The sequence below is a fragment of the Oreochromis aureus genome, linkage group 1 (genome assembly GCF_013358895.1).
Source record: "Oreochromis aureus strain Israel breed Guangdong linkage group 1, ZZ_aureus, whole genome shotgun sequence".
NCBI classification, from domain to species: Eukaryota; Metazoa; Chordata; class Actinopteri; order Cichliformes; family Cichlidae; genus Oreochromis; species Oreochromis aureus.
In genome coordinates, this window is record NC_052942.1 from 20,903,039 (window position 1) to 20,928,435 (window position 25,397).

The following is a 25,397-nucleotide window of genomic DNA, read 5'->3' on the forward strand; positions in this document are numbered from 1 at the left end:
AGGGTCACCGGCATTTCCCGCGGATTAATATGCTCAGGTCGAGCCTCTATCTTGGCTTTGATGAAGTACCTTGTCCAGTGTCATGGATAGACAGTTAAGTGCTGGAGCTTTTACATTAGCATAATTATACTGAAGAGTGAGGCTTCCTCTATCATCAAAATGTTAGCCTCGATCACTGTTCACCATGAACAGCAGAACCTCAGTAGATGAAGAGTACTTTTATTAATAACCTCTCCATATGCCAATCAGAATATTTATGTTTAAAAGATGGTGCTGAGACACTTAAATTCTGATGCAGTCGCATCAACATTCAAATATCCTATATGCAAAAACATAGGTGGCACGTGCAAGATACTATAATACACTTATTATATCCAGACCACTGCAAGTTTTAGAGAACATTTGAGTTTTTCATTGTAAAGAAGCCTATAGGTTCACCCTTATCATATAGGTAAGCTTAGGGGCTGAGGGGCATTTGTTGCCAGTGGATGACGTGCTTGTGAGTCATTGCTTATGCTTGTTAATGGGGTTTTATTGGCAAGATTAACGGCTTTTATATCATAGCGGAGGCAGCAAGCCAGGTAAAACAGCTGTTGCTCATATTGTCTTGGTTGTAGGACATGGAGACACATTAACACCATATTACTGGAAACACATACAGCCTTGTAGCACTGCTGAACAAGTGCACATACTATTTAAAAGCAAAGGGATACTATAAAACTAGTTCCCGTTACTCTGGCGTTTTTGCCAATTTTCAGCCTAACACTTTTTTTTTTTTTTTTACAAAGGATAAAATGTTTCTGTTGTATTAAATAACACAAAAGAAAATTTGATTGGAAAAAAAACATTGTTAGGTATTGGTAAAAGGGCTGTGGACATCGTTTTTTTTCTATCTTAAAAATACTAAAGCACGCACCAATAGATGTCGTCTGCTGCTACTGAGTTAGCTTTTTGTGTTTTCCGCAGAAAGAATGGACAAAGGGTCGGATGACCACAGAGGTCACACACGTGCATTTACTCAGAGACATGTACCTTTTATTGATTGGAGGCACGTGCAACACACATCTGTGCACGCTCGCGTCTACATTCACACACTTTAAGAGAGCGCAGAGTGAGAGAGCGTCTCAGCATGCAAGGCATTCAAGCTATGTGCGGTCTGTGTGCGGATACAGCTTGGTACAATCGTACCATTTAGACAAGGCCCAATTTACTTAGGATGGGCTTGCAGCATATGGAAGCATCCACAATAGCTGACTGATAGAGAGACAAAGAAATTCCAGTCTTCTGGTGCTAAAAAACTCAATTCAGATCTGGTCATAATGGCTCAGCTGTCTTAACCAAAGGAAGAGAAGAGAATAGGGTGCCTTGTGATTTTCCCCCTTTTTACCCTCACCCTCCTCGTTTTCTTCTTTCTTTTTTTTGTGCCTGAATCTTTTATCTGTGTTATTCACTCGGGACTCTTCAAAGTAACAAGCCTCCTTCTTTTTCCCCGGTACTGGACTTGGAACCCAAATTAGAGACTGCTTGATTAGAGCAGAGAGGAGGGAGCCAAGAGAGAAAGTGAGAGAGAGAGAGAGATGTGGGTATTGGACAAAACAAATCACACCCCTACAAAGTGCCTTTTATCCAAAGACCCCAAGGCTCAAATACCCCCGTCCTTCCCCAAGCAACCATGGCTCTGCTTGTTTTTCTCTTATGATTTATTTAGTCACCCGTTGATGTTTTCTGCCCTACTTTGTGACGTTTAAAGAAGGCAGGAATCTCAAAAGGTGCATGTGAATGGGCTGAAACTGGACGACGCAGCCTTACCGTCCCCTCCTATGTGTCAATCTAAAAATTCTGAACTTGGCCGAAGTGTCCTAAAAAAAACAAAAAAAACAAGAAAAGTGCCAGCACAGCTTGACCGCTTACTCCTGGGATCCTCTTCCTCCTTTGGACTGGTATTGTCCTACTGAGGCTCACTTGTTCACCAGGAGGATGTCACAACACGTTAGGTCCAGACCGACTGCTGGGGTTTATGTAGCGCCAAGGCATCTCTGGGCTGTCTGTCTGCCATCGGAAGCGCAATGTGAGGAGACATGTTAACAGGCAGACCCCAGTCCTACCGCTGTTAAAAGCCATGCAATATGCAGGAAACGGCCTCTTTTGTCAGCAGCCTGGTCAGACACAGACCACGACTCTCCTCTTCTGTACCACCCAATAAAAGTTTTATCTGCATTTTAAAGCTGATCCATAATTCAAAGCAGGAAGAAAGGGATTTTAACACTAACCAGCCAACAAAAAACACATGTGTCTCATTTTATGTTTGGCTTTCTTCCACTGCGCTCATCTTTAGTAGATATTTAAGCGCCAAAGCTGTGTTTGTCTGCAGCACTGACAGCTAATCTGAAAATGTCTTCAGCTGCTGTAGAATTTTAGCACTGAGATCGATAATTATGACTGAAATCAGAAGAGAGAGATGGCCTAAATCGTGGTGCAAGGGAAGGTCTGGGCTTCCCACAGTTCAGCTCAACATCAAAACAATGAGCCCTCTGTTAGTATTCTTGTGGTGTCTGGGCAGGAGTGAACACCCCACAGTCAGACTGGCCCATCAGGTCCTTCATTGGACACTTAGCACAAGTTCTGCTGCATATTCACGCTCACAAGACAAAACATAAACATTCTGCAGAATCTTTGTAATTTTCACAATTTTTAAACTCCTAAACTAGCGCGGCATGTGTACTTAGGCAGGCTGTGAGGGCGTCATTGAGTCCAGATGTTTTGTTTTGTTTTTCCAGCTGACACTCATCTATGACCCGATGGCCCCAAATCAAAATTATCATCTAGATGATGATTTTCCTGTTCTTCTTTTCTGTCTTGTTACCCCCGTCGCTCTTTCTTTATGGCTCTCCCTCCTTCCCGCGACAGTATTGATAGTGATTTATTGTGACAATGACCGATGTATTTTGCTCCTGAGCAGCTCCTTCATGGAGACAGCCAAAGGTTAATAAAATTGGTGCTGATTGTATCAATTTTATAGATAAGCCATTCACAACAAGTGTAGTTGGGTGAATAAGAAGTCAATTGAGGCCTTGGAAACTGCACACAGGCCCAATGAATAGCTGCTTTTAGGTGCTTTTTTTTTCGTTAGGAGGATAAATGGAGAATTGCAGCTCTCTTCCATTGCAGCAGGCAGCAGAGGCAGAGCGAGGCGAACTGAGGTTCAGACAAGCCTGCCAGTAAATTGCCCTGAATGGGTTCTGGAGGTTGACAGGCCCTATTAAGACAAACAGCTTTCCTCATCGGAGAGATAAAATAAATCAGGTGTTTAGTCAAATTAAAATAGTTTGAGTGGAGAGGGCCCCTGGGAGCTCTCGGGAGAAACTCAAGACAGATGTGGTCAGAGACGAGAGGAAGACACCCAGGAAAGAATTCAGCTCCTGCTGGCTTCAGGCCAGACTTCACCGCACTGTTATCTGGACCTCTTGTGCTTTTTTCCCCCTTTCTCTCTCTTTCTCCCTCTAACTGTCTCTTTCTCTTTCTGTCAGTTTTCCTGTCAGTTTTTTGTGCGTACCACCATACCAGCTGTCACACAGGAGTGCAGTGGGAGGAGAGTGAGTTACTGTCTAGCCTCTCACTGGCAATTATGTTGGCTGTGTAAGTCAATGGTAGGATCACTTAGCATTGATTAGGCGGAGAGAGAGCAGTGCAGCGGAGCCCCTCTCTCTATCACACAGTGCAGACATGTAACTGCAGAGAGAGAAATGCAAGCCCGCTGCTCTGTTGTTGCTTTGGTTTTTCAAATGTGCATTAAAGAGAGGGAATGTGATGATGATACAAAGTGCGTGTGGTTATACTGTATTTTGAGCATGCATTTTGTTTGTGTACGTACCGCTTTGAGTCTTTTTTTCAGCAGGTTTCCACATTAAATTCAGCCGAAATCTGCAGGCATTTCCTCCTCTAATATTTGGTGTGTATAAAAGTTCTGTTTAGAGGCCAGTGCAAAGAGTGACTCTTAACACTTTCTTTATAATCACCCATGGACATCTGAAATAAGCTGCGACTTCAGTTTGACAGCTCCCTGCAGCTCTTTGTCTGTGTGCTCGGAACAATTCCTTCACTTTCTTGCTGTGAAAGCCGTGAACACCAGCTACAGAAAAACAGACAACTCCAGGCTGTGTGTGACCTTAACACTTTCTAGTGAATTCACTGCAGTTGGTTGCTGCCTGTGTGGTTTTCTTTGTGCTAAATATTGTGTACAGCACAATAGCACAATGTGATGATCGGTCACTGTTCTATATTTAGCATTATATAATGACCGATGGCTTCTGCTGTGTTTCCTCCAAAAGCCTACACCCTGGTTATTTAGTCATGGCCACAATAAAAACTTTTGAGTACTTCTTTTTCCAGGTATGCACCAACACATACTTGTGGTCATGTTCTTGTTTTTTTTCCCCACCTTGCATTTATCCTTTCCTACTCACAGACATTGCGCACTCTTTCTCACTCTCCTTCTTCTCAATAGGTACTCCTGAGAGCCTGGCCGAAAAGGAACACCAGCTCTCCACGATGATCACTCAGCTGATCAGCTTGCGAGAGCAGCTCCTGGCTGCTCACGATGAACAGAAGAAGCTGGCTGCCTCACAGATGGAGAAACAGAGGCAGCAAATGGAGTTAGCTCGTCAGCAGCAGGAGCAGGTAACCGCTCGCTGTTTTCTTTTCTCACATGCACCAAAACACCTAGCTAATAGCCCACGCTATTTATTTATTTTACCTTTTCCTAAACTAGGCTCTTTTCTTACTATTTGAAACACACAGAACATTCCCCTCCCTCCTTTTACCTTTTTTTTATTTAATTTCCTCTTTCACCTAATAATAAACCTCTTTAAACACAAGTCTTTGTGCTTAGCTCTCTATTTCATATTACATTTCATGCCTGAAATGCGCCAATAAAACCTTGCTACTTGGTTGGAATTTGGAATAATATTAGATTTGAAAGACGTTATAGTCTATATTGCCTGAGATATTTCGGTCATGCTCTCTCGCCCACAGTTATGCTGTGTGGTAGGAAAAATGTTATTATGACTTGTACTAACAAATGCGAGGGAATGTGTGAATTAAACGTTATATTAAATATGGAAGTCCTCTATATCTTATAAATCGACTCCTATTAGAACAAGCCTGGCATTAGATTTGCAGCACAAATCAGGCCAATGAGCCATATTGTACAAATCAGCAAATTAGCACAGGCCATGAAGTGTGTTAATGTCTGGGAAGAAATAAGGACACAAACTATCCACACGGGCGACACTTTTATTATCACCCGCCACCCTAATGGCTATGAGTCAATTATCAGCAAGGAGTTCACTCAGAGTTTTCTCAGCACACTCTCAGACCTTCCTGTGGTAAATGAAGAGATAGACCATACACCTTGGAGTGATGCATTTGGTCATAGTACACTAATAATACATTAACAGTATTGATTTCTTTTTCAATCAATAGTGTTCATTTGCAAACTACGCTCAGCTCTGTAGGCTTTGTAGATACTGCAGAACAAACGACCAGTGATATAAGATGTTTTATTATTTGATCTTATGTTAATGCGGGCTGATATTAATAAAAATGGAAGAGAGATAGCGAGAGATGGTTGAGAGAGGGAGAGTAAGAGAGCCCGCTGAGATCTGGGATGTCATCAAGCCATCAAGATACAACGCAGTAATTAACTGTTGACACTCGTGAGGAAGCCAGCACAAATTAATCTTGACACATTTGCAGACGGCCGATATCTTACAGTGAACACTTTGTAATTATATTTAAAAATGAAAATTAAATGACACTTAAAACTAGGTTGTCATGCTCAATGAAGTGAGCATGTAAAAGGAGGGAGCGCTAGGGATGAGAAACACTGCGGTGTGGCTGCTCGTCACTCAGGGGCAGCAGGGACCCCTGTCACCCTTCCTGGGCTTGCCACCTCCGTCGTAACCGCGTTCGTCTGTGTCCTTTAAATCATTTATTCTCTTTCTCCACAAATTTCAACTCTGCAGTTCAGCAGTCCATTTTATATTCATTTAGAACATTTAATGGTTTGTTATTGACCGACTGCAGCGGTTTAGATAAAAGAATACACTTTTATTCACAATAAAAATTGCTTTTTTAAGCTCCACCTCCAATCCAGCCCTGCATCATCCGTCTCGGCGCATATTTAGTGTTAGGTTCATTTACTAATCAATCTACATTTTTTAATCCCCCGTGTTTTTTTTCCACTTCATTTACCAACCAGATTGCAAGACAACAGCAGCAGCTTCTGCAGCAACAGCACAAAATCAACCTCCTCCAGCAGCAGATCCAGGTCAGTCAAAGCATTTCTGTTGGCCCTCTACCACTCAGCAGCTTACACCTCCTACTTTTTTTCTACAATTATTACTACTCCACTTCTGCCTCTTCAGTATAATTAGAGCACCAGGGTTGTCACCATGATCCAGATGTCTGGATTTAATTGCACAGATCAATAAAATTAGGCATTAAAGTAAATATCATGGCTAACTTAAGTTCGCCACTCCTTTACTTCTTATTCCTTTATCTCTGATTTTTTTTGTGTGTGTGTGTCACGCTAACATTCGTCACTTTCATCAAATGTTAATTGGCCGTTGGTAATCGGGAGGACTTTAAAATATGTAGGCGAATAATTAGCACATCTTAATGAACAAAAAAAAAATGGGGGAAAAGTAACAACAGCTAATGAGTTGTGTTGATGGAGAAGTGCATGGAGGTGGGGGACATGAAAGAGGCTGGTAAATGCCTCTGAAATGAGTAGATCCCAGAAGGGCAATATGGCACGCTTTCACACAGCACGCGACCTGCTGAAACCTACATTGTTACCATGACGTGTGTCTGCGACACATACTTCCTTATGCCGCCTTGTGAACTTTTATGTTTTGTTCTACTTTTTCAGATGTGCATCATGCCAGATGTTATCTTGCCCACCGTGTGTATGTTTGTGTGTGCTCTGTCCAGTACAGTACAAAGCACAAAGGTGCAGAGGAAGACCACCCACGCAGCATGTAGCTGAATATGGTCAGGGATATGTACTGGGTAATCCAGGGTTGCTCACTGAGTGGTCAAGGCTGCGAGCCTGGCTGCCTTTGTGAGGCTAACATTGTCCTGCTGGGTGTGTTTGGTGTCAGGCACATCCTTCTCCATTTACCTCCTCCTTCTCTGCTTGTTCTCAAAACTCTCTGCATCAAAACTTTAAATATTCACCTGCAGCAAACTCCTGCAGCATCAACATGTATGCATTCAGATATTTTTTTGATAAAGAGTATATTCTCCTTGTATACTGGGACATACCACATATAATACAGCTTATTCTTGTGATCCAAAGAGCAAAGAAAACTTCTGTTCTCAAAGAGCAGTTAGTATAACAAGCAGATTTATGGCCAGGGCATCAAAATGCCTCTTTCAATGGCTCTTTACAAGAGAAAGACTGCACTCTCAGCTTACTCTGGAGTAGCCACAAGCCTGGACCTTTCGCTTCAACAGTGGACAGTCTATTGGAAAAACAATTCTATACTACATTCCACTACAGACAAGCACATAGCATGACACTCTGTGTAGAAAACCCTCGAAAATGAAGTACCTTATACACTGCTGAGGGGCTAGTAATACTCATATGATAGAGAGCTCTTTACTTATGCACATTGAGCATAAGGGCACAGCCCTAAAGGATCTCCCTTTTCGAGGCCCTTGCTTTCATCACAGAGTTATAGGCAAATGTTACCTGAAAATTCCCCTTGATGGATACTTTTCAGAGAGGGTGAGGTTTCAAGTGTTTATGGGAAAGTGCTTCTAAATATCCATTTCAAACACTTGAACAGAGATACAAGTAAAGCCCTTTCTTGTAGAGCCCAGTTAGCCAGTTTTCCCCTGACAAAATGTGATCTCTCCTGATTAAAAAAAAAAGCCACATCCACAATTAAATAAAAGAATCTCATGGTCAGACCATCTGTTCTACTGCCCATCAGCCTCTCCTGGCTGCACTGGGCGCGCATAACTCAAAAACAAGTCGCTCCCAAGACTTTAATAAGTTTCACCGTGTGCAACATTGTTTATCCGACAGCAAGTTATTTAGAGAAGAATATGTTCTCTGTCCTTAACCTATGGCCACTCCTCTCAAGTTGGAGTATCAGCGAGAGTAGATAAAAGAGAGTCAGGGGCAAGTTAGTGCAACAGTTTCTGCCACTCTGTTTTCATTAGTGCTGCCTCTTAAAAATGCCCTGGTCATTTTAATATACAACAGCTTTGACTTAATTATTTCTGTAAACAAGCTTCCATCCTGTACTTTGCGCAGGCCTTTAGCAAAGTGGTAAGCAGTGCTGAGGGATTGAGTTACTCTGCTGTTAGCATGGAGAGCATTAAACTTTATTGGAGACCCTCCTGCCATCAAAGTCCTTCTGTTTTGGCTCGAAGGAAAATGAAGAGAAAGCTTCTTGCTCAGGTCTTGTACTGATGATGTGACATTTGACACCGTAAAGGGTCCACACAATAAAACCGAGGGGACCGCAACTGGAGACTGTTTTTGTTACACGTGTGCTGTCAAGGACTCTTTTTTTTTTTTGCATATAAATTTAAGTTGAATCAGAAGTAGGTAGTTATAAAGGTTTAGTAAGCGAGGTTTGGTGCAAGGCAGCAAGTAGTTCAATCGAGTTCTCCTTTTGAATAGCCATCTCTCGTTTTATCCTTTCTCATCATTCCAACAAGAGACGAAAAGAGATTTAGTCTTTGTCCCTCGGGATTACAATGTCACTTGTTTTAAGATAGCAGATGTTTTGATTGAAGCGTTAGAGGCTTATCAAAAGTTAAAGCTCAAGGCTTTGTGTGTTTTTCCCTCAGCTTCTTTGTATTTTTCAGTTCATCCTCCTCGTTGAAATCGTCTTGGCACTAATTCAATCCTAGGATTAGATTAACTCTTGAGTTGATTTAAGTTGAAAATCTGAAACCTCACCATTGTAAGACTCATGTGACACTTAAACATATATATATATATATATATTAGCCATGAGTTGGTTTGTCCTGTAATGTATCTATCTGTCCATTTACTTGAAGAGATAATAACAATAATACTTTTGTCTAGCTCATCATCAATCAGGCATCCTGAGCATTTAACTCTGTTTCACTTTGTTTGTGGGAATGCATGAGAGGTAAAGACAGGGCATCATTTCAGGATATAAAATTTTAAAAAGTATGAGACGCGGAGCTTTAAGGCACTCAGGTGCTGTGCCATCCATAGCCAGACCATAAGAACAAATCCCTGCACCTCACCGGGTAATAACCCCAGTTCATGTTTTCCTCAAGGATGGGTCTGTTAAGATACAATCCCTGGTATGACTCTGCATGCAAGTAAATACACATATACATCCACAAAGGTGATAGTGTACAGTACACAGGCACACAGGGACCCACGCACTGATACACACATCAATGGAATAAATACTGGCAGAAAGGTCAGGGTGAACTTTATCTTCACAAACAGGCTGGAGAAAGCCGAGCTCCCCACATGAAACAGAGGGACACTTTTAATTCATAACATTTAATTTAATTTCCTTTTTTTTAATCCATGAAAAGCATCACAATATCATGACACTGTCATTTGTCATTGGCTGTGGCATTGATGTGCCAACTCTGAGGACACTGTGAGACCCAAGATTGGCAAAATAACAGTTTCAATGTTGGCTGACAAAAGTTCTTTTTTGCCCACATTTATTTCTCACTCCATGAATGATCTGTTCGTCAGCCAAGTTATTCAGTTTATCTCCCTTTGACCTATTCTTCTCTCCCTACATACGACCTAGCTATAAACTCTGACCTCGCTGTAAGTAAGCGCACATTTTTGGTCCATTTAACCTCGTGTCCACAAACACGGCTTGCATGTCTCTTATACTGAAAATGAAAACCAGAGATTAAAAGAGAAAAGGCCAGTGTATTAGTGTCCACTGCACACTTCAAAGTCTTAGTGGCTTCCTCACATGTGTCTTTAATGGTGTCAAGAAACAGTGGGGGACACTACTAAAGGTTTCAAGATTAAAGAAGAAATTCAATAACACCAGCATTTATCCGCCAAGAATTTTATAAGGTGGACAATATAGAGATAGATTTTTGAAGATGAGACGGTGCATAACAGACTTGCAGGCAAACATGCAGTTTGATAGAAAAAGGCTCATACATTGATTCTTCATAGAGTTCATATTTTAGCCAATGGCAGGGTTATTACTAACAGATCTTTCCCAATCTTTTTGTCAGTGTATCACACACTGTGTAAAAGTATTGTTTTTGTTATTTTACAGGAAAAGGTTTCAAAATAGGTTTAAATAATGTTTTGAAAGAGTGCAGCTTCAGTTTTTTGACCCCTTTTCTTTCTAATAAAACAGAGGTGTTTAATGTCAGTCGACATAGTGTTACAATTGAAAAAAAAAACTTTACAGTGATGTGTTTTATTCAGATGGACACAGAACTCCCATATTTCTCATAGAAATCAGAAAAGTCACAGGGGGATGTCTGTACCTGTCCCTCTGTACTCAGTAGCTGAGGAGTCTGCACTCACATAATTATCTCTTTGTTTTAGTTTGCACCTACAGATATTGACTCTGATAATCTAACTTTAAACAAACATTAAGCTTTATATTTAAAATAAAAATGCAGTGTTTGTTTGTTTCAGGGGCTTTATTGCACATCTTCTGGAAATATCCACAATAGCTTAACGAATAAACTTTTCCTTAAGTGTCCGGTGCGGTTGCGGTTTGGCAGATGACTGACATCAAGCCTGACCCGCGGCTGTCATCAAGTCATTCTTTCAATTTCAAACGTTTTCAATCAAATCCACCCTTTTCTTCTGGTTTAGCTCACTGGTAGATTTCTGCATTCTTGTTGTGATGCCCTTCCACTGTGATTCAGATGCAGCTTTTGATGGTTGGGGTCAGGGTCACGGTCCTGTTACAACACAAATCATCAAGCCAGTGCAAGGTCTTTGGCAGTATTTGGTAGTTTCCCACACATAATTGGCCTGCATTCAGTATTCCAGTCTCGACAAACCCCGCACGGATGAAGAATTAAACCTTTGTTTAGTGCTGCGCAAACAGTTATCTCACCAGATCTCGCACCAGATTTGATCAAATCATATTGGTCTCTGTAATAAATAGCCTTTTAGTACTTCTGTTTGGTCTACCTTTTTATCATAATGAAATGGAATATGCATCCGATCCTTTGCAATAATTTAATGCTGATTTCGCACGGCTACCAATTTAGAGGAACAAAAACCCAAAACTACAGTATAATGGTAAATATTTAAAATCAATCAGATGAGTTTAAATAAACACAGGGCCGTATGGTAATTGCTCGAAGATAATAGTGCTAATTTGTGTATTCTCCGATGCTTTTGTTGTCTCCCCGGCACAAATGATTTTCTCAGTGTGAGACTCTTATTAATGCACTGGCTGGGAAAAAAAGGAAGCACAAAAATAGACATTGTTAAAGAGAATGTGTAAGTCCCCCAATTAGCACAGCTAGACTGGAAGTGTTAGCATGATAATAAGAGAATAATAGAGCAGGGGAATGGTAATGTGTGTGTGTTTAAGTGTGGAAGTTTGCGCTGCTGTGTGTGCACTCATGTCTGCGTAGACTCTGTTCTCTCCCTTGTATTGAAGAGCTCTATGTTAGCCTGCTAGTAGGATTATGTGGGGGCATTAACAGCCTAGTCAGACAGGCTTGGCTCTCACCCAGGGAGGCTCAGTCCAGCATGTTCATCCTCCATTTAAGGAGACTGTTAGCTGATGAAGATGTGCACATGCAAGGCTGAAGATAAAAGAAAGCGGTGACCCGACTCATTAGCCCCTGTGATTTAATATATTGACACTTGGATACAAATAATTCCATTTAGTGGACTCTATCGGCGAGGTAGGACGGATCAATTTAATTAGTTATGAAATGTGACTCCTTGTCAGGGAGCAGAGGAAATGCTGACGTTAAACAAAGTCACGTGCAATTTAAACAATAAAGCCATCACGGCCCTGTTAAAACTTAATGATGCACAAAAAGGTGCAGCAGTGGCAGTGATGGTTCGCAAATGAAGCTGAGTGGCTGGGCAGTTAATATGTGATGCATTTGTCTGTTGCTTTAGAATTTTATACATAGCTGCCTACAATGCTTTAGAAGGTGTGGGGTTTTCCCAGTCTCCTGTTTATCAGTTTAGTGTGAGTAATAGTAAACATGCTTACTCGACTGTATCGATTTAAAAAGATAAAGAAGGTGGAATTAAAGTAAAGGAAGAATGGAAGGATCGGTACTAGGTAGCTTTCAGTTGTAACTTATACTACTTGGCCTGCATCTTTGCCAATGAGGTAAAAGTAAAACAAAGACAGATTAGTTACTGCTCTTTTGTGAAACTGTAAATTGCACAAAGGAGCCATGCATTTGAGTAATTGGCCTTTTGTATTCAGACACCTCAGCAGCTTAAGCAGCGATAATTTAAGAGGCTCCATATCAGAGGTGCTACCTGAAAGGCTGTCACGTGCGAACTCACACCTGAGGGTCTACTTAAAATTAGTCACCTGAGGGGTTTCCAAAGCAGCCGTGGGACGGGTTCATTTATAACACAAACTTCTCTCTCTCAAAAGTGACAAGAATAATTGACACAACACAGAAGATTGTCTGGCATACAGGTATGTGAATTTGCCTTTAAAATGAATCAGGGTGTTAAATAATCCAGATAGCTGAAGATCTCCTCTACACACACACACTCACACACACAGATGATGAATGGAGCGCTTTTACGTTAGGTCCGAATATCACAATAAAGCACCTGTTCGGACCGCCAGAAATCTTCCCTGGATCGTGGAAAAGCAGCTACACTTAACAACCATTGTACCCCAGCCCCCGAGAGGAAAAATATCAGTTAAGGGAGAACACATCCTCCAGTGTGATGCGGACTTAGTTTCCTCTCCCCCACCGCACCGACTGTGTTTTCTCTGCTAATGTTGTGCAAACTGTTTTGTCTTTGCGCTGGCTTTGCGTGGCCGTCATCCTCAGCAGTGGGCACTCTCACAGGGAGAAGGAGCTGCATTAATAGACTCTACTGTGTACAGGCAGCCGGCAGGAAGAAAGGGGCGCGTGTTTTCCTAGGGCAGGGGTGGCAAAGCAAAGCATTCAGCCCATGGCTAATTCAAAAAAGGAGCTTTTTGTTTTTGGGGTGGAGGAGAGTCCAAGCATTCCCCAACCAAACACAATGAATGAGCTATTTTGTCCATGTACATTTTTTTTATATACATTTTATTTTTGTTTGTTTTTGTAGAATTGGACCAGCAAATTATGAATTTATTTTCTTAAATTATATCACTAGCTCTTTTTTCATTTAATCAAACAGTTTGTTTTAGACGCGTCATTGTACGTAAGCTCTCTTGTTTTATCTTTTACAAAAGTCGATGCTTTGTACTTTTCCATCATAGTTTGAGCACGTTTGAAAGTGTCAGCGCGCTCGTGTGTCTAATAACGTTGCCCCTTCTGACAGGCCTCCTTTCTTCTGAACAACAGAATGGGCTCTGTTGTGTTCTGTGGCCCCAGCAGCTGGGAGGTAACAGGGAAGACAGAGCCTCAGTCTATGAAAGGAGGACAGGACAGAGGGGGAAACCCAGCCGTGGTGCGGACAATTCTATCACGCAAATTAGATGTGTTTCGAACTCAGACAAGAGACTATTTCTCATTAACTTTATACCTCCGAAAGAGATGTTTCCCTTTTATTTTAAATACATTTTAAAGAATTTTAGTGCTTCATGGTGAAATTCCCCACTTCCCCTGCACTGTGCCCATGAAGCCAGCTGATATCCACTGGTCTTCAGACCCCAACTGAGGTAGTTCACTTGCTCCCTTTTCGGCACAGTGTACAGCTGTCAGTGTGACATATTTCTAATCACCTCTTTTTGGAGGATGTAATCCACTAAATTAAAGTACCATGTTTAAAAAAATTTAAACACTTGTTTAGAATTAAACACAGATAATGTACCAAAACAGAGAGATATAGCACAAACACTTCACACATAACCACTTAATTAAAAACCAGAATAAAATATCTTGAGGCTAGACCTTGACATCTTAATTCTATAACATTTTTTTATTCATGCATGACATATATAATGGCATGATAATATGTTCTTTCTTTATCTCGTTTTTGTCTTCCTATTTTACCACTTTGCATCACACTTGGACTTTTATTTCCTTTTCAAAACATTTAATACTAAAGCTACACTGAATCTGAGTAGAGTGCACTGTGCAGAAATCCTGTAAATGCCAGGCACTGTATTTAAGCAAACAGTAGCCTGCAGTTTTATCCAGGATTCCAAGGATGTCAAGAGGAGCCATGATGAGGAGGAGGGCTAGAGTGGAGGGATTTGGGGTGGGATGTGTTAGGTGGGTCAGAGGGATGGACTACTCTGCTTTCAGCTCCCGTCGACTTAATATAGCCATATTGGAATGGCACTTTTCCAAGAAGGCTTGTTGTACTTTGTAAGGAATTAGTGGAACCATTGCTTATTCCCTCTGGATGGCCTGACCTCACTCAAGTGTCTGGATTTTTACTTAGTGTAACACACGCAGAAATGAAGGATGTGTGTCGTCACACTCGAGCTTAAGCAAACAGTGCACACTTCATAGCCGGTGCTGCGCGTAAACAGTTCACAGAAAATAATGCAGCTTTTTTCATACTATGTCTGATTTTTGTGGAAAGGGGTGCTGTAAATGGTTTCAGAAGCAGGAAGGAAGTGAGGAGTCAAAGACAGACTCTTGAACAGGACAAAGGCCCTTTGTCGCTGACATGAAGCTCTCCAGGGTTTCCAGTGTTAATCTGGCCAAGCATGAATAATGTGGCAAAAGCAAAAGTCTGGAGCATCAAAGTCAGGTTCAAATCTATTGATCTATTTGTCCGATTACCATTAGTTACAGACAAATCCAAACATCATCAGATCTGTGCTTGATTAATGTGCATGTCTCCCACGTAATGTAACTATTCAGTGTGCAGCAGAAAGTAACCAGTAGTAATCGAGTAACATCTGATTGTATTCAGCAGAAGTGCTTCCACTGAGCGATTTTCCTCCTGGTTGTGCTCCGGTACACTGTACACCCAGCAGGCTCTGTTCATACACAGTGGCGGGTGTTAAACACATCCTGCTGTCTAGTGTCAGTTTACCGCGTGTGCTGCTGTTGGGATGTAGCCAGCTTACTCCCGATCACGTTCCCCTTAAATGAATCACAAAAGGTGATTTCTACTAGCGAGCGTTTGGTGTGGAAATCAGTGGGGAGAAAGGTGGAAACAAAGTGTGAACTATCAGTTCTTACACCAACAGCTTACGTCTATCCTCCTTGGGTGAAATTACAGAACCTCTCCAAGAGAAAACGTGAAAACGAAGATTAGCGAGGGCTGACAACTACTAAAGTGATGAAGTAATTTTATTTAAATGAGGTGACAGTGAAATGTGAACTCTCTTCAGGAAGATTACTGGTGACTGTGATCTTTTCACAGTGTGTGAGGTGTTTATTATAGTCTAAACTTACAGAATTAAAAATCATTGCCGCAAAGTCTTCAGATTTTTTCGCCGACCTGTGGTTTTATTGTCGTCAGTCACTTTTTATAAAAGTACTTCTTGCAAGTCTCCTCATGACAAAAGTGTGCAGATTATATCGAAAACAAGGATCTGTGTATGAGACAAGTGTTAAAAAGAGTCAAGTGGTAATTAATCAGAATGGAATATTGAGGATCTCATAGGTCCTTTCAAGCTAATAACCGTGAGCTGTGGTGCTACCGAGGTAGATGTTTGCCTTTTCTGCCCCTTTTGTATTTGAGTCTTGGTAATACTGAATGATTCTGGCAGTAAAAACAAAAAAATTCTTACAGTTTCTTCAACATGGACCATTCTGGTCTACAGTGATTAGCAAACCTGAGCGTCAGTCAGTGCATGAACGTGTAAGAGGGTTCAGACGGGATGCCAGCAGGGGTCTCGAGGCCTCACGGGTGCTTTGTGGAGGCTATAACAGACAGTGAGGAGCATGGGTGTTGACAGGGTCCCAAGTGAGTGCTGTAATGCGCTGTTCATCTCCATTTGCAGTGAGGTTTTTGGAGCAGCTTGCATGAGTGCTGTGGGTGGATGCTTTCTGGTGTACTAAAAAACACCACCGTTCACTGTTCTCCGTTTACCATCACCTTCGCCTGACGGAGCTCTATGAAATGTGAAGCTTGTTTTTAATCGCACTGCTTTTTTTTATTTTTTAAATTAAAAGTGCATCTTTCATTTAAAATGTGTGAAGTCTAATCTGTATTTCTGATGCTTCATAGGGATGCTAATTAAGAAAACTGCTATAAAAAGGACTTTATCACGCATGAATTAGTGCAGTAATAAAGCGATCTTTGTGTGTGAGTGCATATTGCATGTGTTTTAAGTGCTCTGAGAAATAAAAGGAGCTCTTTTAACTCTACACTTTTTTTTTTTTTTACACCTTATGTATTTACACATCAGACATCTGAACCGTCGCCTTGCCCTCTGCAGTCTGACCGCAGGATGTGCTGCTGCTTTGTGCCATTGTGGAGTTTACATGCTGTCTTATTAAACTTACTCTTAAAGGAATGATCTGTTAAAGTTGCAAAACAAGGAAACTACATCTAGAAAAAGGTGTGTGTGTTATATCTTTTTTAAAATTTAAATTCTTCCTTTAAAAAAATGAAAAAAAAAGCGCTCTCTTATAAGATACAGTTTGGAATCGCACACACAGAAGATGCAAGTGAGTTCTATTTATCAAATACCAGCATCTCCTTGAGAGGGAAACAGATTGTGTACTGGGCTGCTACAGACTTCATCAGGTCATCTGAATTGATGATACATGTTGCAAGGGAGCCCGTTTCCCCCGGAAACCTCTGCTGGAGCGCATGCTGGCAGAGACGGGGGCCTCAGCCAAGTCTGTCTGACTGATCACTACAGATGCTCCTCTTCAAGTATTCCGAGTCAGATCCTTATTGCTGTGTCTTGAGGGACAAACAATAGCACCTGTTCCTCATAAGATAGCCCATTCATGTATCTTTAATGAAGCCTGGGGGCAGATGGTGTGAAATGACATTATCCAGTACTTAGCAGCGCTAAGACAAAGGAATGGCACTGCCAGCATAACAATGCTGCTGTATTTATGAGGGAAAGGGAGAAGGCTGTCTGAGCGCCCCACTCACATCTGCTCCACTTCATTCCCCCACTCCTCAAGATCATCTTGGCATTAGAAATATCCTGGGCTCTTCGCCCATGGATAGATGGACTTTCGGGTAACTCTTGTAAAGTGGGTGGGATGATGGAGTTGTAGAAACAGAGCAGAGCGCAAGTTAAACATCCATGTCGATTTCCTTAAAATATACTTTATTTTTCTGCCACGCTGCTTTAAACAGTCGATTCTAAAAATAAGGGACTCATAAAAATATTATAATCTGCTAAGCCACTGTGCCAGCTGTTAATTGACAGCTCAGCTAACCTCCTCTATTTGTTGCCACCTTGAAGCCGCTCAGAATTTGATTTGCCTTTCTCTGACATTAGCCGCTGTAAATTAAACTTTAATGCATCAAGCTCATTACCGAAAATCACAACCATTCAACTTCATTGCATTTATTTCCCCTTCAACGCGCAGTTCGGATCTGTCTTGCCTCGATGAACCTTGTATATTTGCCCCATATTTTAGAGTAATAATAGTAATAAAAGCTTATATCCCAGATGAAATTATATCATTTAGAGTTTATCATTTGCATTTGCTGGAGAAATGCATACGTGTATCAGACATGCTTGTGCTGATGTCTCTCATTATAGTGTGTGTATAAAGTGTGGATGGCATGTATACGTCCGTTAAACAATTTTGCTGTATTATTTAATGTACTCAGAAAAAACATTTTAACTTTAAATTTAAAATGTGAAGTTAAAAAGAAGGAAGTGCTGATTTAAAACACCTTTAAACAACTGATGCATGTTAGCAAACTCCTGAAATATGAACTACCATGCAGCGCACTTAAAGGGACTTGAGGGAGCCCTTTTCTGCCCTGTGACTGCTGCACATTCAGCAACAGACTCCATCTGTTTTAACAGGCAGAGAAAAGCTGTGTGCCCCTGCCTGTCACTGGCCCCACCTCATGTTGTGACATTAATTATTGTGTTTTTCCATATGGTCCATACATGCAAGGCCAAGCTCCATCTTTCACTCGCTCAGCTTGGAAACTTGGAACACAAATCCCCATAAAGCAGTGTTTTATTTAAGGACATTTGTCGCAGTCTCCTTGGCCATTTATTTTTTCTTCAGCAACAGCACATTTTACAAAATTACTTTTCTATTCTTTTATAATGCACTTTCTGCACTTGCACTTCCATAAACGCTCAGTAGGCATAAAATTCTTCTATTTATTTAGTTTTCAGTCTAGCTTTGCACCTCTGGACAGATCAATAAAGTTGTTTAAAGTAGGTTTAGCCTGCTAGCTCTGAGAGAACCTGGGTGCAACTGCTCCTGTAGAGGGTCTACAGGGGGAGCAACACCGACTGAAAAGTGGAGATCATAGCAGAGCTCAGCCAGAACACGGGACAGGTTGATTTCATGCCCCAATGCAGCGGCAGTAATTGCACCCAGGCCCGTTTTATTGCGAGTTGATTTTAAGGAGGGATGAATGGAGAAACATTCTGTAAAGTGTTTATTTTGGGGGATGACCTTTATTAACCCATTTCCAGGCAGGTTCCCCCGAGGTGATTTGGCTCAGCCCTAGATTAACCCTCACAGGCCCATGGTAGCCAGGCTGCTCCCTATCATGGAGTTTCAGGAAGCAGAGACTGACAGTAAAATTGGACTTGCAGCATGTGTGCAAACCCCCACACAGCACTTTTGATACATAAGCTACTCACCCACCCTTGACACACAAATGCGGGGAGTTTGTGCTGATATCCCCAGTAGGCAAGTCAGCAACAGGCTGCATGGTGAAGGTTAATATGTGAGTTGAACACAGACTGGGAAAGACATTAAGATGAAAAAGAGCAAGCACTTTTCAACGGCCTGCCATTTTCTCTCCTAAAAGCAGTGACAGTAAATTCCTGGATGTCTTTAGCTTTTTCTAATATGACCAAATGATCATCCAGGATTCTGTTACAAGTTAAGCTTCCCTTCAGGTTTTTGTGTCGTCATGCATCTACATGCTGATCGGTTCTGGTACTGCGTCTGCATCAGACGTTAAACAATCTTCTTGCAGGGTGTAACAGCTAGAAAATTGGTTTACTACAGGCCTTTAATAAGCACAGCATACTCATCAGTGAGTGCCACAGTTCTCTTTGACCTTAGGTTTTATTAAAACCAAGCACGCTGTACATCTTTGATATTCAGAGTTATCATTTTATACAGTTAATACTACTTTCAACACATACAGTGCTTGCCACAGAATCCATACAAAACTATTGCGCCTCTCTGCTTTCCGTCCTACAGTACATGTCACTTACTCTAACTTATGCTGGAACAATGTGTGTATGCGGGGCCTTTGATGTGCCGAGGTGAAATTGTGGTTTGGATTAAGAGCAGGCGTAGCTCAGCCAGGTATTGTGTGAGCACACGAGGGCCGTCATTGCCGCAGAGACCCCTGTCAGCACGCGTTAGCAAGAGCTGTGATCTGGCCTCCCCCTGAGTGGGCTCTGTGTTTCTGTGTACTATGTCAGTGCTTAGGCCTCTCTCTGATCTCTGCTCCCTATCTGTTCAGCAGGTCCAGGGTCACATGCCTCCGCTCATGATCCCCATTTTTCCACACGACCAACGCACTCTAGCAGCAGCAGCTGCCGCCCAGCAAGGCTTTCTCTTCCCTCCAGGAATGTCTTATAAGCCAGGTATGCTTGCAAATTTAAGCCATTTTGGTCATATTGTCCTTCTTTTCTCCCTTGCTTGCTTTGTCTTCATCCCCCCTTGTGCTTTTAACCACAACTATAATTTGCAGTCTGGAAGTTGTCAGACTTTAATGCTTCATTCACACTCTGGCTGCTGGCATGCTCTGCTGTGTCTGAACACAGATTTGAGAGCAACGCCTGGGAATGTTCTTGTCCATGTGGAACAATAGATATGGGTAGAAAAGCAGAGGAATGTAAACAAGTCATCTGCATGAAAGTATCTTTCAGGAGTGCCCTGGCCATAATAGCTTTTTTGTTTTTAAAGTATCCACTGTCAGAGATCCAAGAACACGGGAGACGAACCCTACAAGAAGTGCTTTCCAAATCTATCGTAATAAAAAAGCAACTCCCCTGTTACAGTTTCACACAATTATGCCTTGTTATACTCAGATTAAGTCATTAAAACACAGTTAGGAGTTGGATAGTCTGTACATGATGCAAGAACAGGTTTTTCTGTACAATTACTGTTTGCGCTGCCTGTAACGGCATGCCTCACTTGCTTCCTTTGTATTATGGAAACATATTTTACACATTGTAAAGTTTTCCACACTACAGTATGTACTTAGTCCCAGGGCAAGGTTATATATACGTATATATAAAAAAATTTGTTTGCTTTGTTACGCACATCATTTATTTAACAAAATTCAACTGAATCTTGTCCACTGAAAAAGGTTTTCCCATTTTCACTCCAAGGCAAATAAGTGTTTTTATGTTGATGAAACCTTACTGATAGTCGGCTTGAAAAAGAAAAGTCTTTGTCTGAAGAGGACTAAAAACAGAAAAATGAGAAGAGTAAGAAGTCAGCAGGTTTGCAACACAACATTAAAAGGTGTGGTAGTGCAGTTAATGAATTAACTATAAAACCACAGGATGAAAAAGAAAGTCAGCTATTTTTGAACTATGGAGCCATGACAGCTTAAACAAAGTGCCTGAGGGGGAGTCTTTTACCAGTGTGCTTTTTGCAATAGGTTTGACACGGAAAATGTTTTAGTTCAAATAACAGGAGCTATTATGGAATCATGTTCAGGGGTCACCATGTGCACGGTTCTTGCATAATTCATGAGCTCATGAAGAAATAGCAAAGGGGGTCTGAAAATGACTCTTGTAGTCAGGAGAGGTATTTTCAAAGCCTTTATTATTTCTTCCCTGTCCAACACAATATACACAATATACCCAGAGAGCACAATGTTATCATCACCACCTGCAGGGTGTACAGGATGCTTCTGTGTCCTTTCTCCATGAAGTGAGTGGTGAAGCATTTACTTCCAAGACTAAGGCACACTAATCTGATGTTATCATTATGAGACAGCTCCCAGGGACCACTGCTTATGACCCCCAAACCTGTGGTGCTCTCATGGCAACAGATTCATTTTGGCACCGTAGTGGTAAGTCATCACCCCATCCACTGGCTGTGCTCAATGGCCTGGTGTTGCATGGTAGGCAGGCACAGTCATAGAGACACCAAGTCATCGCTTAAACAAATAGATACAAGTTGGACTTCTTAGCCTGTTTGCACTGTTTACACAGACATGGCAGCATTCAGTCTGAGGTGCCTCTAATGGACCTGCAGAATGACCCCATAGTCTTTAGTCTCTGCCAGTCGCCCTCATAGGTATCCTGCTGACAGTTGATAGTTTTCTCATGCTATCTTATTTTATTTTGTTTTATTAGTTTCCAGATTTAAACTATTCAGTCTTTGTAGTGTTTGTTTTTCAAGCCATTCAAACTGGATGTTTGTTCTTCACGATAAACTGGGAAAAAATGATATGACGAAGGAGTCTTTTTATGTGTGAAGAGTGTGTGTCGCAGGTTCCACTGCTAGACTTAAAGATCCACAGGTCCTTAATCAGGGATTACTCAAATCACACATTTATTTCTTGGTATATTAAAATGTACTATATGATGTGCTACCTGAAGCTCCCTTGCTTTTTCTGGGTTTGGCATTGGGCTGCAATACTCAAAATGCAAAGACATTTAATTTTTATTAACAATATTTATTTGTGATCTTCTGCTTTTCACAATACAAACAAACCATGATAAAACACTGTATGTATGTACATATGTAATCTAAGAGAAAACAAAATATTCCTCTGATGTTTGAGAGCACGTCTCATGTCCAAACAGAGTTGCTTTATTTTTCATTTTGGCAAAGTTAATGTGACTCAACTTCCAGTCAGGTTGTGCTATTATACAGTAATCTTGATTCTTGTTTCATACAAAGTGCAGATCCAAGGATTACTGCTTGAAATTCTATGGAGGCCCCAGCAAACGCACACCTCAGCTTGTGTTTTGGGTTAAACTGCTGCTGCAACATTTTGGATTAGAAAAAAATTGTTTTTTTCCTGTTACTTTCAGTGTAGGTAAATCCAATGCCAACTGCAGAAGCTTGGTAAAACTCCAACCTGAGATTTTACTGGGGTACAGCAGGCCAATTATGGGGTAGATACCCCTGTGAAAAGGGTTCAAGCGATGCCTATGTTCCATTTTTTACTCGACAACAGTTTATCTGATCTCCTTCACATTGTTCACATTGCTCGGAAACCTAAAAAATGCAACATTGAATGTGAAGCTGGTTGGCTAAGTGAGTTTCATTAATCACAACCTGAGTCATATAAAAATATACATAATCACTATCCGTAAGCACTTAGTTGGAAGCATCCTGGAGCACTTTGTCTAGACTGGCACAACAGCAATACAAAAGCATCCCCTGTCATTTTTGCCCCCATTAAAAGCCTGATTTCTGTACTGTGTCATTTCTGTGGGTCATTTCTGTACTGTTAGTGTTAACATCATGTGAGACAGCCAACGATAAATACTATTAGATAAGTTACCTTTTAGATTTAAGGCGTGTCACAGACAAAATGACAAACCAGCTCCAAAAAATCGCAACAAAGTCACTCGTAGATGTAGCTCAGCTAGTCATTGTTCAGTTCAGCTATGCTATAAATGACAATGCAATGTGGGATCTTTGTGTCTCTCCTATGATGCTGAGCTCTCAAATCTAAACAACGAAGTGCTTTATTTGTTTCAAGTTAAATGAAACTTAAAAGCTGGTGAAAAAAGATGATCAGGTTTGACAGTTGCACTTACAGTTCATTCATCATAATTTGATCTACCCTAAGAAAGGTTTCAGCTACATCTGTCAACCCTCAGAAGATCTACGACTTATTTCTTGGCACCACATGAGGGGGGAAATATAGCCTGTTGTGACTATGGCGTCATCAATACGACCCCCGCAACCCCCCTTAGTATTTAGCATCCAGGCTCTCAACAGCAAAGAACAAGGACCTTTTCTTTTTTGTTTTTTTTTTTACAAAGGAAGTAAAACATTTTAAATGCTTTTCCTTTTCGTTACGAGGGGTGCTAACCTGCAGGAGTTTACATTCTGTTGGAGTCTGGTGCCTAGACACAGACTTTGATGACCCAAGTCCCAGACTTTGGAGTCTCAAGATCCCCCAGCAGCCGTCGTGCAGCACATGACCCTCCCCAGGTTTCACATGACATCTAAAGACATTCAGCCATTTATTATCCCCCAAACCCTACGTCACAGACAGCAAATGAGACAGGGAGAAAAGCGAGACCAAAAAAAGGAGGTGTGTAGAAATAACCACAGCCCCCCTTACATCCAACTTAGCACTATTTGAAACCACTTCTGCTGTGTGATTTTATTTGCTACTAAATGGGGATTGGATTTCCATGGCCTGTATCACATTGTGCTGTGCTGTACAAGATTGCAAAGTGAGGCGGGCGGACGAGGGCAAAGTGAAAGAGAAGGTGTATACATTTGCCTTGTCTGTGGCTTAATGGCTCCATATGTTTGTGAAGAGAAGTGACAGCCAGAAGTGGGGTCTGAGCGAAGGCCAACTACCCCTCCCCGCTCTCGCAGTGCACGCCATCACCCCTCCTTCAGATTCATGCCTCAAACCTACCTCCCGTCTATGAATGCTGTGCTGCCCAGTCTCACTGGGGATGTTCTCTCCGTCTCAACACACAAGGTTGACCGTGTAAAGGCTTCTGCAACCCTATGGATATCACTCACGCTGCAGCCATTTTTATATCCCTGTGTAACAAATGTGCTGATGGTGGGCCAACAGTAATGAATAGTGCTGCTATTTGGAGATTATTTCCTCCATGCTTGATCACAGTGGCATATGAGATAAGAATGTGGTTTTTTTAACCAGTGTTATTGTGACAGCACACTTGTTCTAACCAGTTTGCATACAAGTGCTTTCACTCTGTTGCCAAAGCTATCACTCAGAAACAAACAATGCGGCACTGAACAATAACCAGACAAGTCTACAGCTGTATGAATTGCCTGAGAGAACATGCTGGTCTTTTACAAAAGCACTAACTGAATACCAAGGGAGATATTTAGCATCTAATCAGAACACAAACACACGCACACTCAAGCACACCTTTAAAGAAGTCCCACCTTGTTTAACAGTGTCTTATTTACTGTTGTCAGGGGATTTGTAGTGCACAGGTGGAGTAAGAAGGGAATGGTGTGGAACTTTCTTAAGTAATTCTGCTCTTGTCAAACCCCCGTAGGCTTTTTGTTAATGCAGATGTTTGGGCTTGAAGCCGAGTGTTCGTTGCAATGTGCCACATTTCTGTGGCAAAAGTAGTTGAGGGCCCAGAATCCGTGTTGGCACTTGCCTGGTCGCTGTGGGCCGGCTCATTGTCTGAACCTGTATGCATTGTTGTCTCTCTCTTTCTGTCTCTGACAGGTGATAACTACCCGGTGCAGTTCATTCCATCCTCAGTGGCAGCTGCAGCAGCGTCAGGACTCAGCCCCCTCCAGCTTCAGGTATGTACAGTACTATGACAAAGAATGTTAGCGACGCTCGCCAAGCTCAGGGCAGAAAGGATGGCTAAGCAGCTGTACACTAAGTAATGAGGCGCACACTAAATAATCCTGGAGGCCCCAAGCTCACGCGCGCTTATCACCTTACATATGTAATTCATCCCATATTATAGCGGTTTCATCCCCACCAGCTCAGCCAGAGAGTTAGGAAGATAATAGTTATTAGAGAGAATGAAAATCACTTTGGTTGCATTAATCACCCACCAGTGAATTTATCGGAAGACAACGGGCTGCAAAAAAAATCTCATTCCTAATGCTTTCATCTAGAAAATTACTGTGCTATTTACAGTTTATCTCTTTGTAGAAAACAGCTAAGAAAATTATTAAAATTAGTCTAATAAAAAAAATGTGTGAGAAGAGGATTCGAGCAACGAGAAATGTTGAGAGAGGCTGTGAGCCCTACGGGCTGCTCCAGGACTTCTCTCACTCAGCGTTTAAGAGCTAAACCTAGGTCAGGGCTTAACCTGAGGCCATAATGTTTAATGTAGATAATTATCTGTGTTCTATTATTCAACTTATTGCTATTATAAATAGTAATAAATATAAATAGCTAATGAGAAATTTTAAATAATTACTTCCCCCCTAAC

General features: G+C 41.5%; 1 protein-coding gene across 8 annotated transcripts in view; it reads left to right on the plus strand.

The window, feature by feature from the left end:
- sox6 (SRY-box transcription factor 6) overlaps positions 1 to 25,397 on the plus strand; it is a 129,071-nt gene that overhangs the window by 70,981 nt on the left and 32,693 nt on the right. For all 8 annotated transcript variants that reach the window (XM_039610311.1, XM_039610323.1, XM_039610309.1 and 5 more), the window contains 4 exons: positions 4,505 to 4,677; positions 6,260 to 6,328; positions 19,769 to 19,889; positions 24,674 to 24,753. In XM_039610311.1, the coding sequence (XP_039466245.1) occupies positions 4,505 to 4,677; positions 6,260 to 6,328; positions 19,769 to 19,889; positions 24,674 to 24,753 (443 nt within the window). The remainder of the gene's footprint in view (positions 1 to 4,504; positions 4,678 to 6,259; positions 6,329 to 19,768; positions 19,890 to 24,673; positions 24,754 to 25,397) is intronic.